Genomic DNA, 15,488 nt, shown 5'->3' on the forward strand with positions numbered 1-15,488 from the left:
AGTTCAGATTTCTGTTCCGGACATTTGAGCACATTAGAGCATATTAGGCAGCATGAATTGCATATTTAATCCTAAAAAATCAGAAAACTCACATCAGTTCTGGTTTATTTTCATCTCTTAAATATCTTGTAAATGTAATCTATCTATCTATCTATCTATCTATCTATCTATCTATCTATCTATCCATCCATCCATCCATCCTCTAGTGGCAGTAATGTTCCTTTAATCCAATCCCTATGAAATTTAATTAATCCTCATTCCTTATGAGACCCCCAGGAGTCTCTGTATTGACCCCTGGAGGTCCCCAGACCCCACTTTGGAGAACCGCGTGTCTTTTTATGTCCCGGTTTGTTTCTGTGTGTAAACAGATGCGCCCCCTGCAGGCAACCTTCCCCCACTGCTGCTCCTCCTCCTCCTATACTCCGCTCTCTGACTCCACGGCTCCTCATTCACTAGAAGATGGCGGACTGCGCTCCACTATTAGATGAGGAACTCTCGTCCTTTGTCTTCAGTTACCTGACAGAAAACTCCGGCAGCCAGGTAAGACCCCAGCCTCTTTGGATACACGGAACCTTGGGCTATCCACCCCGGGGGGTGTCTGAGCGCGTCGCCGGCCGTGGCGCACGCAATGCCCCGCTGATGCGAGGCTCTTGCCCGGCTTGTCAGCAGCATCTCCATGGCTCAGCGCGAGCCGGTGTCTAGGTCTGCGTGCATGTGTGTATGTGTGAATGTCTACTATGTCTTGACGTCTGGCTTTCACGTGTTTTTTTGGAGGAAATGTCACCAGCCATGGGCAGTGAGGGAATCTGACGGATTAAAACGAATACATTTATTAGTGTCGGTGCTGGAAGCGGAGAGCAGCCGGTGTGTTGCTGCTCCGGGAGGATTATTTGGTATGCAGAGGGGCGCTTTGGAAACTTTTGACGCAATCTTGAGGGAAGTTTTAATTTCAATCCTGGAGACTTGGACACGTGGTGCGCCTTTGAACGCATGGACTTAGCCTGAGGACTATTATGATATTGTGACATTATGATAGTAATCCACCGGCTTCAGGACTGCGTGGTTTAAAAGTTGTGCAGAGAAAAGACACACTTGTGTGCCTTGTTGTTGATGCATTACTCGGGCGGTTGGATGTCATTGTTTTATGTATTTCTCTCGTAGAATCGAAGCGGATGTTTAATAAAGAGTCTGTTTGCGGAAGCTCTGCAATACATCAGTGCTGTGTAATGTTATTTATCCACTCCAGTATAAGCTGCTTGCCACAGCACGGTGAGCTTAACTGGGGATCTCTGTGCTGGATATCTGCAAGGCTGAAGCTCGGTGCGCTTCAAAGTTGAGCAACTCCCACCGACGATTCCTGTAATATCATCTTAATTGCTCAATTTAACAGACGATGTTCAGCAAAGGCAAATAATTGGAGAGGAGACAGCGGGTCTCAGTCAGCTGAGAAAGTTGGTGCAGTTTTGCGTTTTCATAATCGTTTGCGTAATCGTTAGGCAGCGGTTACAAAACGTTTGTCTGGTTCACACGGTTGTTTGATTTGGCGAATGGAAAACATCGCATCCTTGGCCTGAATGCCCGAAGGGATGATAGTTTGTCGACCCTCGGTGTTGCTGTGGGGTGGCAGGGAAGTGATTTTTGCACTGAATTTCAAGAAAGCACCGAGACGCCAAACTGCATTAGGGAATCTCTGCAATTCAAGGATTCCTTGCTCATGAGCAATCATGCATCTCCTGAAACCTGAATTATTTATTTTCAATGAACGGATAGGATCTTTAATTGAATTCGGCACACACCCAACACACTAAGAAGCACTTATTAAAACAATATGGGAACTTTTAGAACTGGCTCTCCAGTTAATCCCAGAGTAATCTCCTACCAAAGTACCCCGCGGAGGGCGGTAGAGAGTGGTGTTAACCCATTATAGAAATTGAGATTTCATCGAAATGGTGTGATGCTTTGCACGTAAAATGCATGCCGAACTTTCCAGGAGACATTATTTATGAGAAATAGCTCCTACATTCTGTGGTTTGATATGCATTTTCTTGCGTACATGGAAGAAAACAGGAAATTGCGGATTTCCGAACGGGATTTGGTGAAAAATTCTAATTCTAATCCCCGTCTCCCTCTTGGCTGCAGACTGCGCTTCTGAACACGCACGGTAATCATTACCGTGCACGTAAGACCATAACACTGTACGTCATCGCAATACAGGACCCCGGTGTTACTGCATCACAGTGTGACGTAAGATTGCGTCGTGGTGATTGCTACGGCTCCGGTTGCGCGGTCATCGGAGGGTGTGTGTGCGCGTGCGTGTTTTCGAGGGGGGCATCTGTCACAGCTGATTGACAGCTTAAGCAGGTTAATTCAGTGTGTGGTGGGACCCAGAGAGACTGTGGGCTATTTATATCGTGCAGCAGTGACATGTGCTTCCACATCACACACACACACGCGCGCGCGCACACACACACACAGGAAGTAAATGCACCAAATGCTCCAAAAACATTCCTTAATAAACGAGCTCACACTATGATGACACATTCTAGTCATACCACAGTGTAATATATCGAGACAGTGGCATTCATGTTGTCCTTTGACATCATTCAACTGTAACATACCACTAATAAACATAAAGGAACATATTGTACTCCCACTTTATTATACTTTTTGATATTAGTATGTCTCATGGTTTTGCCACAAAATTCCTCATGGTAATATTCCCATCATAACCTCATATACAATCCCATAATGTGTCTGTCGTCAGGCTGATTTCTGAAGAAATGTGATGTTAAAGTCAGGGATAGGACGATCATCAGCCTGGCTAATCATTGGGGCAGATACTCAGCATAGTTTTTTGTGATTGTCGATATCGGTATCTGCGTTTTTTGTGTCCAATAAGAATAAAATCCATTTAAAAAATGAACTACTTTGGCTTTCATGCAGCATCCTCTCTCAGGCCATAGTCACCACTCCGTTCTCTCACTCACTGTCTCACCCACAACACCATCTGATTGGTTACATGTCACAAGTAACAGCCAGTCAACACTGAACGGGGGGCAGTGGTAGCCCAAGGGTAAGAGAAGGAAGGGGTCACTGGTTCAACACCCCGGACCGGCAGGATAAATCTGGGTGCCCCACCCTTATTACCACCACTGAGGTGCCCTTGAGCAGGGTCCTTAACCCCGACCGCTCCAGTGCTCAGTGGCCAACAGATCAGACTGTGGTTGCACAGGGCAGCTTCCAGGTGTGAATGTGTAACTGTGTGAATGCGGTCAGAAGAAAGCATCTCAGCACACCCCCCATAATAAATAAAGTATGATAGCAGAAATATTCAAGTAAACTGTACTTGAATAAAGTTAGTTACGTTCCATCACTGTTTTTATCCTAGATTTTGACACCGAGATTACCACAAATGTGTATCTGTCTCAAATATCAGTTATGGCCTCCTTGATTGTATCGGCCTTGAAAAAGCCACAGTCAGTCAATCCCTAGTAAAAGTGAAATAACGCAGACATTTTTCATTTGATGGAATGATGCAGCCATAAAAATCTTTGTTTCGACTATTGCTCTCAGTGTAAACATCATACAGCTTGCAACGAGCTCACGTAGAAAATAAATGATACTGTCAGACGGTGTGCAGCAAGATGATTTAAACATCCACCTAAAGGTAAACGACAGGAGAAAACTGTATGCATTCCCAGAGTGACATGCATGCTGTTCTATTTCCTTGAAATGCTCGATTGCTGCAAAGTCCTTGAGTGACACAGAGGGAGAAAGATAGATCTCCACTTGAGTGTATAAGGAACAGGAGGAGAAAAAACACCACTGTACATTTTATCACTGCTTCAGTTCTTTCTTCATGTGTAGCCTGATAAGGTTATCTCTTCTACAAACGCAGCATTAGCATGTTAATATTTACACAGGGTTATTAGGGCTGGCTGCTTGCTTTCTCTCTCTCTCTCTCCCTTTCAGTGTGTCTCTATGCCGCTCGCCCCTGCCGGCTGGTTATTGTAAAACTACTCTATCCTCGTGACTGGAGTTACAGAACAGGGCTGCTGCAGTCATGTGAGTCGTAGTGGAGGGAGGGAGGGAGGCGTTACCGTGACGTAGACGAGTGACAGGCAGTTCCTCCCCCCTCTTCCTCCTCCTCCTCCTGCTAACATGTGACTGCCCCTCTCTCTCTGTTATACAGTCTCTACCTCCCTCGCTCACCCTTACACTTACATACACTCCACATGGCTGCTCTAATTTCTACCTTTCATGTCTGTTTCTCATTCAAACTCGACCGTTCCTGTTTCTATCTTCCTGTATTTCAGAGGCAGTTTGTGTTACATTCAACCCTCAGTGACTTTGAGTTGTGACTTTCCTGCATTTATTTTGATTTTTTCCAACCTATTCAAGCAATCAGCATCAAGTGCCATTTGATTCAGGACAACCTTGGGTTTCAGTCTGGCTCATTTAAGGTCCTATTTCACATTTGCTTTGTCTGAGAATGGAGGAATTTACCAGAATATTTTGAAAAATGCCAGTCAAAATGTGGTGTTTTTTTTACTGTGCACCCGGATAGAACCACAAAAAGTTTAGTGTTGTATTTAAAAAAAGGATGTACTTGGATGTTTGAGACTTCCATATGAATCCAAAAAAGTTCTGAGTTAATAGCAAGGTTATTAAATCATAACAGAGGATACTGAAGGAAAAGTGACTTTTTTCAGAGATATATATTAACCATTGGACATGACACTAGGTGGGTTTCCCTGATGGCGTAATCACATTCACTTTGGAGCCCCTGAATGGCCAAACAAGACACGTGATACCACTCAAAAGCCAAGAAACTCTGCTTTACGTGAGTTTTGAAAGCATATGGGTAGGATTAGTGGTTCGAGAGTTATTAAACATTTTAGGACAACAGCTATGTCTGTGGATTTATTGCACATGGAATCAATGAAAATTTGAACCTGTTGCAGACAATTTTTAGAAACTGGAATGGTCCTGATTTCCAAAAATGTCCATATGTAAGTTAAAAATGACAAAATGCTGTCGTCTAATTGATTTTGTTTTGCATTTTCTCAGTAACAAAGGCACTTTAAAATCTCTTCCTGGCATACTAAACAGTACAGCAGCCCCTGTTCTATCGATTGACACAATGCCTTGACCCCCTGAACTTTGACCTGCTCACTGTAGGTTGCAGTATTGGTGATCTATACTACTCTCACTGTGATTCACTCAACAGAACAGCATCGGATACAGCCCTGAAATATTAATGCTGCTGTCATCCAAAAATGTAACTGCAGAACGAGCTTTAATGTGTGTGTTCTAGCGCATTTTTATAGTGATGCTCATGAGCTCAAGTGTGTGTCCAGCACACAGTGACAGAAGGGACAGGTGAGTCACTGCAAGGCTGCAAGCCGAACACATTGCACTGCAGTGCTGCACATCACGACTCAGATAGACAGGAAAGAAAGAGTGAGGAAGATAATGACACAGGAATGAGGATGAAACGAGGAATGACTGATAAAAAGCTAAAAGAAGACGGAGGGGTTTTATAACAAAAAGCTCAAATCAGTGGACGGAGAAGGAGAGAGATAAAATATAGCGTAGGGAGTCTGTCTATCCGTCTGTCCCTGGCACGGTACAAATCCCAGTCCCTGCCAATAACACCTGTATCCATCACTCTCAGGTGGAGCTTCAAAGCCTTGTTATTTATACACCTGTCTGTCTGCCTGCCCGTCTACCTGGCTGTCTGGATCCTTCACTCTTCTCTGTCAGTGTCCAATTTAAATCGGATTTATTGGTCTACATCAAGAAAGTGACGCGCTGGTCTGCTCGAGGACCAAATATAGAAGGGAGGTTTATATACCATGCACAGCCATCAAACCGAGTGCGGTCTGTAGGGGACCGCGTGACTTCCGATCCGAAATTGGATAGGATCATGTGATAGCCGAGGACGAGAGCTGAGGGCCTGTTGTGTGGGAGGGCGAGCACACACATAGAGGCATCGTGGTTATAGGATAAAGTGCTGACTGACAGTATGAGGCTCTATAGGGCTACCCAGCAGCACAGTAATGGCTTTAAGCTTTATTAGGTTTTCCATTTGGTACATTGGAGGCATCGTTTCAGTGATGCAATTAACGTGTTAAACACTTAAGAGATGTGTTTTATCTTGATTAGTCTACTTGATATAGCAACATGCATCTTAAGGGCACCAGAGGAGACAAACATGGAAGCAGTGAGATATTTGTTGATGTCTTGGAACAATGTGTTCTTGAAAAGTATTCCCGAAGTTTTTCAATTACCAATCTATTTCAACCTCCAACTCACATCTTATTACTCTCTGAGGCTGGGACTGTTTTCTCTTCTTGGTGTTTTTCTTTATCACAGCCCTCCAGTTAAGTGTTAATTTAATGGCTGTGCAGAGCTGCAGTTGAAAGTCTGGATTAATTTTGAATAGAAAGCAAGTGATGCAGTGGCTTTACATCCCAGAATTCATCAACCATTTGGACTTTTTTTTATTTTAGATGTTGACAACAGTTTTCACAGTAGAATAGTGGAGCGGGATAACTTGGATGCACATAAAACTTTTATGGTCCCTGTAAGGAAACTACTACAACTATTTTTACCCAAGAACTTGACCTCTAGACCTGAAAAAAACTTCAGTTGACAAAAAAAAAGTCACATACGGATTCAAAGCACAGTTTACTCATATGAATATGTTTGTTGTATTGTATTCTAGTCTTAGAGGTAAATATGTCCTTGTGTGCTTGAATTTGCATGTGACTTTCTCCTTCAAGAGCAAAGTTGCTTAACTGGCACAATGAGGGACAGAGCAGAATAACTGACGAGCTGCGGCTAATATTTTACTAGCATATGCCCTGTGGCTGGTTGTGTCCTGTTACAGCAGGATGTGGCAACTGACGTTAAGTCGGCCTGATCTTCCCAGAGTCAATCCCCTGGATGGACCCAGGCCGGCTCTAAACAGCCCGTCAATGATTAGCATTGAAATAGGTCTGGGAGACCAACTGCACTGTGCAACAACCTCTCAACGAGTCCAGCCATACAGCTGGAGACAGAAGCTGCTTTGTCTGTTTTATAAACAAAATATGAGCTTTATGTATGTGGTAACACCCATATTTTAGGTTTATTGCTCTGAGTACAGTTTACTGTTACGATCAGACTTGGCGGTCTCAAATCAGTTGCAATCACAGTGTTCCCTTCCTTGAATTTGTTTGGAAAATAAACTTCTGAGCTTTCTACCCATAATGCATCTGGTCAGCACATAAAGTGGGTAGCTTGTTAGTAGGCTAGTGTCAAAATATTCAATCTGGACTTCCGCAGAAGTGTTCTCCTCTCCATAATCTGAAAGCCTGAGGACGATGTTTTTTAATGCTGCATGGTTGTCTGTCTGCGTCCGGTGGATTTACAGCATACATGTTGTGTCATTGCATGTCCTCTTGTAGTGTTAAATCAATGAAAGAGAAAAAGCTTGGCTCTGTGGTTGCCACTAAAATTGACTCTGGTCTGAGTAATGTTTCCAAAGCCAGCGCTGTGGGAGCCTGGATGATCACTGGTGGTTACTGTGGTGCTGCACCAAGGTGTGTTTGTGTTAGTGTAGTTATCTCTCTTTATGTGTGGTTGATCATTGTGTGTGTGTCCGTGCGCGTGTGTGCGTCATAGCGGGCGCTGGGAATATGGCTGCTTCCTCCCAAATCCCTCTGAGGTTCATCAGGCATCCGGCTTAGACGCTGACCCCCCCCACAGGGTTTGCGTGAGCCTGTAAGCAAAAATGATAAACTGCATGTGTGTCACATGTTGGAGTGTGCTGTTGCTAGCTAACATGCTAGCAGAGGCAGGTGAGGGGTCTCTCAATAATTAATTGCGTGGTGATTCATCAGCTGCTCACTCAGGCCTGCTTGGCATCACAGGCCGCAGCTACACACACTGTGACTCACATTAGGGCTGCATGATTCTGGATTAAATAAGAATGATTTTCTCTCTCAGACTTGAGATTGCAATCATCTCTCACTATAGAGGAAAACAATTTTCATAAAAAAATAGTGCTTCTGTAATCTGATCTTTTCTGGTGTGCTCATGTAATGCGTAAGGCTGCTGTTATTAAAGTTAGCGCAGTCGGCTGAAAACTGTTTCATGGTGTAAAGTTTCGCAGCCTTGTGAGCTTCATCATCCCCAGAAGTATCAGGTCATGCAGCAACTATACAGCATAGCACAGCTCACAGAATATGTTCCTCTGATTGTCACACGTTTCCTGCTGGATAAAAAGCTCCGAACAAAAGAGAAAATAATCTTCGCTTCAAACCAGAGTGCACCGTCCACACTGCTTCCTCCTTGTGTACAGCCTGTCTGTTCATTTGTTGATTTAACTCAGGAGTAATTAAACGCTCTTGATTTCATGCATCAGATACTCCTGCTAATGTGAATATGGTGGAATCCATTTCACCGAGATTGCGTACGAGATGGAGATATGAATCCAAATTGAAATTTTAATATGATTAATTGTGCAGCTCACATATAGGATAGAGAGCGACTAAAGATATGATCCAGATTCATTAAGTTCTTGCTGCAGATTGTGGGACATTATCATCTCTACGATCCATACATTGATTTCCATCATGATAATTTGTCATTTACATCTTCTCTTTTAATCAGCTTTACATTCAGTCTCCCCCACAGAGCACAGTAAGGCTCCGGCAGCACTTACCTTCAGCCTGGTTCTTAGCACAGGGCTAAGCAAGGCTAGTAAAGGCTTGCTGACCAGCGTGGTTTAGAGCCAAACACAACTAGACAATACTTCTTCATCAGATTGGTTACCACTTGCAAGAGGCTACACCTGAGCCTTGTTCCTGCTTCTCTTTGACCTCATTTAGACCTACAGAGATCACACAGTCTTGTTTTGTGGCCTGATTTCCATCATAGAATCTACCAAAGCAAATTTTTAATCAAGTGATTTTAAATCTGAAATGAAAAAAGCTAGTTATTTTGCCACTTCTCAACATTTAATGTGAGATTTTACTGACTAATCCGACTCCAGCTCTCCAGAGTGAATTTACGCCTGCAGCACAAGGGAACAGGAAGAGTCAGAGGTCACAGTGTCAGCAAAAGAAAGTGCTCTCAGATCAGGACAGGGACAGGACAGCTCTTTATTGACTGGGAACTGCAGCAGAATCCCTAAATCCAGTTTGCATCCTATCTTGCATGCACGCGGCAGGATCTTCCAAACAGTTTGTCTTCCCCTGAGGTGGAGCAGCGCTCAACCGTGCAAAGTGTCCAACACGCACAATGGCTTCATTGCGTGTATTACACAGAGAGGCAGAGAGAACAGATAAGATGGGGAGAAAATTCAGCAGCAAAAGGGAGAACATTGAGCGAGAGTCCTATTAGGTATTCATCATCTGACTTTCGCCGTCTTAATTTATATGAAAATCAATTCGGTTGGTCGCCGTGTTCCAGGTTGTTGCCATCCTCTCTGTGACTCAAACCAGAGTGGGATGTGAGGATGTAAATTTCTCCTCCATCTCATTCCCCTCTCTCTCTCTCTCTCTCTCTCTCTCTCGCGCGCGCTCTCTAGGCTATAGATTTAAAACAGATTATATACTTTACAGTCAAAGCTGTGATTCACTGTTATCACCTCTCATCATAGCTTCTTCCTTCTCTTTTTATGGCTCTTATCTTTATGCCACATCCAGACACTCTGCAGACCACACGGAAGTTACCGTTTTGGTTATTTACTGTTAAATCATTGTTTACATACTATTTAACCTTTGCGACTCACTGGCGGCGAACAGGTCCAGCGTGTTGCCCCCGTCATTTGGATAAATGGTTGTGCTCACTGCTGTTGTATTTAAACCAAGAATTTTGATTGGTTTTGGAAATGGCTTGAAAATAATCACGAGTTGAACCCTTGTTGGATTTTGCAGATTTGTTAAAGTGTTTGGATCGAGGAGAATATAAAATAAGGCTGGTCCTGTATTATTATTATCTGTTTCTGTGGCCCTTTCCTGTGTCATAATCCAGTTTTAACACCCTCTTTGTGTTAGTGCTCGCAGGGAACATATCCCATTTACAGGTTGTTTAATCAAATGACCACAAACTAACTGATAACACAGACAAAGCGGGTATTATTTCAGCATAGGAGTGGTGATTGGTTTCTGGCAGTGTTGGGATGTAACTAAGTACATTTTACTCAAGTGCAATTTCAAAGTGCTTAGTCTGGGCCACCGATTGTCTTGCTTGTGTCCTGGACAAGATGATCTCCAAAGGCCCCCCAGCAGTTTATTTAAAGGGTTGCTCGTACTTTACTTGATTATTTCCATTTTGTAGTTTACTCATCTACATTTTGGATTAAAATGTTGTGTTTACTTACTACATTTATGTGATAACTTAAATTACTAGTTACTTTGCAGATTGCATGCTGCATTACTCCATGTCTCGCAAGGGTGTCGGACACGTTTTTCATTTGGACGTCTCATGGTATGTGTCCACAGGATCCATTTCCACACTTCCCATTCATCGTCTGTGTAAGCAGCCATGCCATACATTCTGGTAGTGTCGCATTTTGAGAGACTGCCGCTCCTTATTTGCCTAAAAACTATGAAAACTCACCATTGTGGAGTTAAAACGAAGTAATATGAGAGAAAGTTTTCCAAATTAGCCGTCGTGTTGGTCTGGTTTAAAATCCTGGAGCAGACGACGCTCAAAGAGCCAAAGCAACAACATTTTAGATTAATTTATTTAATCGCAATCAGATAAAAAAACAGTCATTCTGCCAGGTGGATAATCCCAATAGAGGCCAGAAAGATCTGCAGCCCTCTAACATGATGATCTGGCCATATTGTCTTGTCTTCTCTTCTACCTCAACATGCTGTTTGTATTCTAATCAGCACATTGTTTATGCTTTAGTAGTGTCTCTGTATAAATATTGCCATTGAGGTTGTCTTTACTTCGAAAATCAACATTGGATGTATGTATTGTCTTCAGTTTTTGCTTCAGAAGATGAATAAACAGACCTCGTGTTAACATTATCCATTATTTTATACATGTAGGATGGCATGCAGAGGCCCAGGATGGTTCAGCGGATATTTCATGTGTTCTCCAAAGGGATTTGATGCATGCATACATCCCTCATCTGAATTGGTCCTCACGTCTCGGCCTTCTTCCTTTTTTATCCGAGCACGCATGTTGCCACTCGTGTCTATGTGCAGATGTGTGTGTACATGTATCCACCTGTCCTTAGCTAACCTTTACTTGCAATTTGTATTCATCACAGGGACCCTGTTGCTATATTGATAGTGTCAACATGAGCGTGGGGCTGTTTGTCATTCTCCGCACATACACACACGCACGCTCACACACACCATAGCTTGGTACACCACCTGAGGGAGATAGGAAAGGGTTGAAGGAGAGGGAATCCAATCTCACCCAGCAGCTCAGGGCTTTGTAGGGAGGCATGTGGAGGCCCAGCAGTCGCCGAGCTAGCTGGCTGCCCTATTTCTTTAAAGCTCTCCTCCTCAGTTACCTGATTTATCACGGGGGCAGCCACCAGGGAAATGTCTTATTTTAAGGCAGAAAGAGTGCACCGAGGGCCGTGTCTCTTTCTAAAATCTGACGAGATGAGAGGCAGATGAGATGAGAGGGATGCTGATACCACAGCGACATGTCAGCGTCGTACAGAGCCTGATGTTATCCATCTCTCCACATCTGTACACGAAGTGGCATTTGAAGCATTTAGGAGATAAATGAAGTGGGTGGGACTGGATGTTCACAATCTTGGGATTGCACAGCGTATAGCAGCAGTGATGCTTGACTTCTAAAAGGGAATTATATAACTATTCAACAACTATAATGTAATTAAAGTAACTCAAATTTATTGCAGTTCTGATGCCTATTCAACTCTTTTTAAACTGTGTTTTGAGGGATGACTATGAAGGCAGAAATGTTTGAATTCTTTTAAAACAAGTTTTGTTTTATAGCTTTAACAACAAAGATTTAATGTTATCCAAAGCTGTTAAAAGAAGGGTTTCTTCAATGCCACTACAGTTAAAAAATTGGACTTTGACGCTTCCTGCTGTTGTTAAAATTGAGACTTTGACGCTGTGCCACACTGTAATAAAACACGGGGAGATGAATGAGAGTTGTGAGAGCGATGGAGGTTTAAACGCTGCTCCGATATTGGTTTGGGCTCCGTCACAGCCCACAGCGTCGGTCTTTCTCTCTCTCTCTCCTTGACGTTTTGCCAGTGTTTTGGCTGGGGCTCGTCCCGACTTAGTCGCCAGACAGATCGAGTTGTAAAGATGTCTGGACCGTGGATTGGCACACGCCCAGCTGCACAAACACATCATCACTCCTCCGACACCAACACTATAGCCTGCTGGACCGGAGAAGTGACACACACTGATACGCACGCACATATTGTGTGTCTGCCAAACAAAAATGTATATACCCGTATGTCTGTTCCCTCCCAATAATCCACTGGTCCAGCAGGATTATTGAATGTGATTACGACTCATGCTGCACAAGGTTAGGGATTACACGGTGCGTTCGTGGGCAGTGCAGAGTTTCTAAACTGTTCCTCTGCTGGGCTTGAAGAAATACTGCAGCAGACCTTACTCTGCTTGCTGTAGTATTACTCCTATACATGTATTCATTGTGCTTGTAGAAGCATCAGCAGTAATGGTTACAAAAATGAGACCAGGAAGAGTTATTGCAGTAGCAGCAGTAACAAATGCAATCAGATCAGTGGGAGAAACTGTTGAATCTATAGTAGTACTACCATTGGATAGAGATACTGTTTGGTGCCTATTCCCCTCTTACATCTGCTATCTGTTCTATGTTTTCAAAACCCCCATCATTACACGAAAAAGGATAAAATGAGAACATTTGTACGCCAATCCTTTTGGTTTTCTTTGTCTCTAGCACGACTTCAGCAAACACGAGTTTGACATCATTGTTATGCGATACCAACTGTCCGCTCATCAATGTTGGCATTGATAAAAGGAACTGATAAGCATGGAGGCAAACGATTCTGATGGATTGGACACTTTGGAATTGCTTCTCAACTCCCATCCCTATGTGTTGGTGGTGGTATCAAAGCTAGAGATACTGATTACTAATCGAAGGAAGGCAGTGATGGCAGCAGTCGTAGTAGCTGTACTAGAAGTAGTGGCAGTAGTAAGCTAGTAATCAGCCATCAGCAGCAGTAGTTGTTTTTAAGGCGGCCATAGCAGCAGTAGTAGTAGCAGTAGTTCTGTACCATGCAGTTATAGTGGTAGTAGTAGTTGTACTAATAATCATGTGACTGAGTTGGAGACCATTGTTTATAGGTTCAACAAAACAACAGTTGGCTTTTATCTCTAAACTGTAGACTCCACTACTGAACCCTCCCCTGTGTGTGTGTGTGTGTGTGTGTGTGTGTGTGAGTGTGTGTGTGTGTATGTGTGTATGTGAGATTTCAAGGGCACTTGTGTAAATGAGAGAAAAGGTTAAAGGAAATTTCCATGGCATGGCGCTAGGGAACATGAGGAGAAGAGGGCGCGCACACACACACACACGCACAGATGCCAGCATGGCATATAGCCGTGGCAACCAGGTGCCAGGGGGAGGCAAGCACAGACCGGTGTGAACTTGCACTTTTACACATAAACACAAACACAAACACAGACTTAGGCGACCGGTCATTGCAGTTATCTAGAAACACAGCCTATCACATTCAGTACAGAGTTATTTGATATGGTTCAATGCTGCAGCACACACACACTTACACACACACACACTAACCATCTCTCCTCGTCCATTACTCCGCTTTAAAAGCCATTTGTTGTTATTTTTAGATGCTGTTGCTTCCTCAGATGAAAGGTGCATTAATGTGTGTGTGCTTGCTCATTTGTGTGTGTGCTCCAGCAGGGAGTGTGTATTATAAATAGGTCTCTTGGCACAGATGTGCTCCGTCACATCGCCACATTACGACCTGTGCGTGACCTCTGGTTCAATCATAATTACTATAAGACCTCTGTGTGGCTTTAGATCAGGCTCAATCACAGCTGGAGCCACCGACACTGATCCTATCTCCACCCTGCAAAATAAAAGAGCTTATGAATTACAAGCAGTAACTTAGTAACTGCCGACTAATGTAATAACTCATCAGAACTTAATAAATTGCCTTTCTGTGGGAGTCCAAAATGTAATAACCTCATATTGTGATGTAGTCTCCTGATAACGCGATGTAATTTCACTGATAATTCATAATGATAAACACATTAGGGTGGAGTTGGCTTTCAGTGATGGGCTCAGGCGGCTCGGCAGGGCTTAGTGATGGAAAGTTTAGAGGTGTGTGTGTGTGTGTATGTTGGAGTGTGTGAGTCACGCGTGTGGGTTGAAAGCAAGCAGCAGGCTTCTACCTGCATGTAGCAGAAAGAGAGAGAGAGGTGGGTGAGGCCACTAATGTCCTTTGGGATGCATATACAAACACACTGGCACATGCATGTTTACTACACACACACACACACACACACACACACATGTTAGCATTCATGCCATATATGGCGTGTGTGTGTATATATTCCCAGTAAAGACACATCCTTGTCTCTACTTGGTAACTTTCCACTGTCACTTCACCCCTCTGCCATTGCGTGTTCTTATTTCTTCTTCTCCCACTTTATATCCCGTCATGATTTTCTCTCCCTCTCCTCTCTCTCATTCATCGCTCTCTCTCTCTCTCTCTCTCTCGCTCTCTCTCTCTCTCTCTCTCTCACTCTCTCTTGCTCATTGACCTACTTCCCAAGGCTTGCGTGACCACAGTACTCAGTGCTACGGTGATATGGCATTACACACATACACTACACGCACATGAATAATGCTGCACATACATAATTACAGCAACGCATTCATATCATGCATGAAGAGAGGAGACCTGCTACCTGGGTGCTTTGTAATACACCAAAGGCTGTAGTTGTGTAATATTGATATATGTCACACAACTGTGTCACAAATCACATAAGAATTACCCTTAAACCTGATTTAAATGCGAGGTCCATATGAAATTTTGTTTAAATCACAGCTTCCTTGGAGTGAAATAACAAAAGTTGATCACATCACTGAAAGTCATTAAACAGTGAATTCATAAATTGCTGCTTAGCCCTGATGAGTTTACTGTAATAATTAGGGTTGGGTACAGGACTCAGTACTTTTAAGGATGCTGACTGATTTACACTGATACTGCAGGGCACCGATTTATGTTCAGTCAATCGGTGCCAAGTTTTGGTAATTAAGAGCACATCTTTTAAGTAACGTTATAGAGAGAGACGTCCACCCCTGCAAGATCACAGTGAGTCAGGGCAATGCTCACGTACTGTTTTAGTGTATCAAATATATCTAAAACCCAAAGAGTCTACTGAATTTGATAGCCTGAAAGCCAGGTTCCCTGCAGCAGCCGCAGCTAGCGTTAGCACGCCTGTAGGCAGTGCTGAGAGTTGAACCCTCCT

The 15,488-nt window shown here is 43.4% G+C and overlaps 1 protein-coding gene across 1 annotated transcript in view; it reads left to right on the top strand.

Moving 5' to 3' along the window:
* Positions 1–437: 437 nt before the first annotated feature.
* The window catches only part of ppargc1b (peroxisome proliferator-activated receptor gamma, coactivator 1 beta), a 103,147-nt gene continuing 88,096 nt past the window's right edge, over positions 438–15,488 (top strand). The window contains exon 1 of the mRNA XM_084352742.1: positions 438–540. Coding sequence (XP_084208868.1) covers positions 460–540 — 81 coding nt within the window. The 5' untranslated portion in view covers positions 438–459. The remainder of the gene's footprint in view (positions 541–15,488) is intronic.

The sequence above is a fragment of the Pagrus pagrus genome (assembly GCF_965226575.1).
Source record: "Pagrus pagrus genome assembly, chromosome: 5".
Taxonomy (NCBI): domain Eukaryota; kingdom Metazoa; phylum Chordata; class Actinopteri; order Spariformes; family Sparidae; genus Pagrus; species Pagrus pagrus.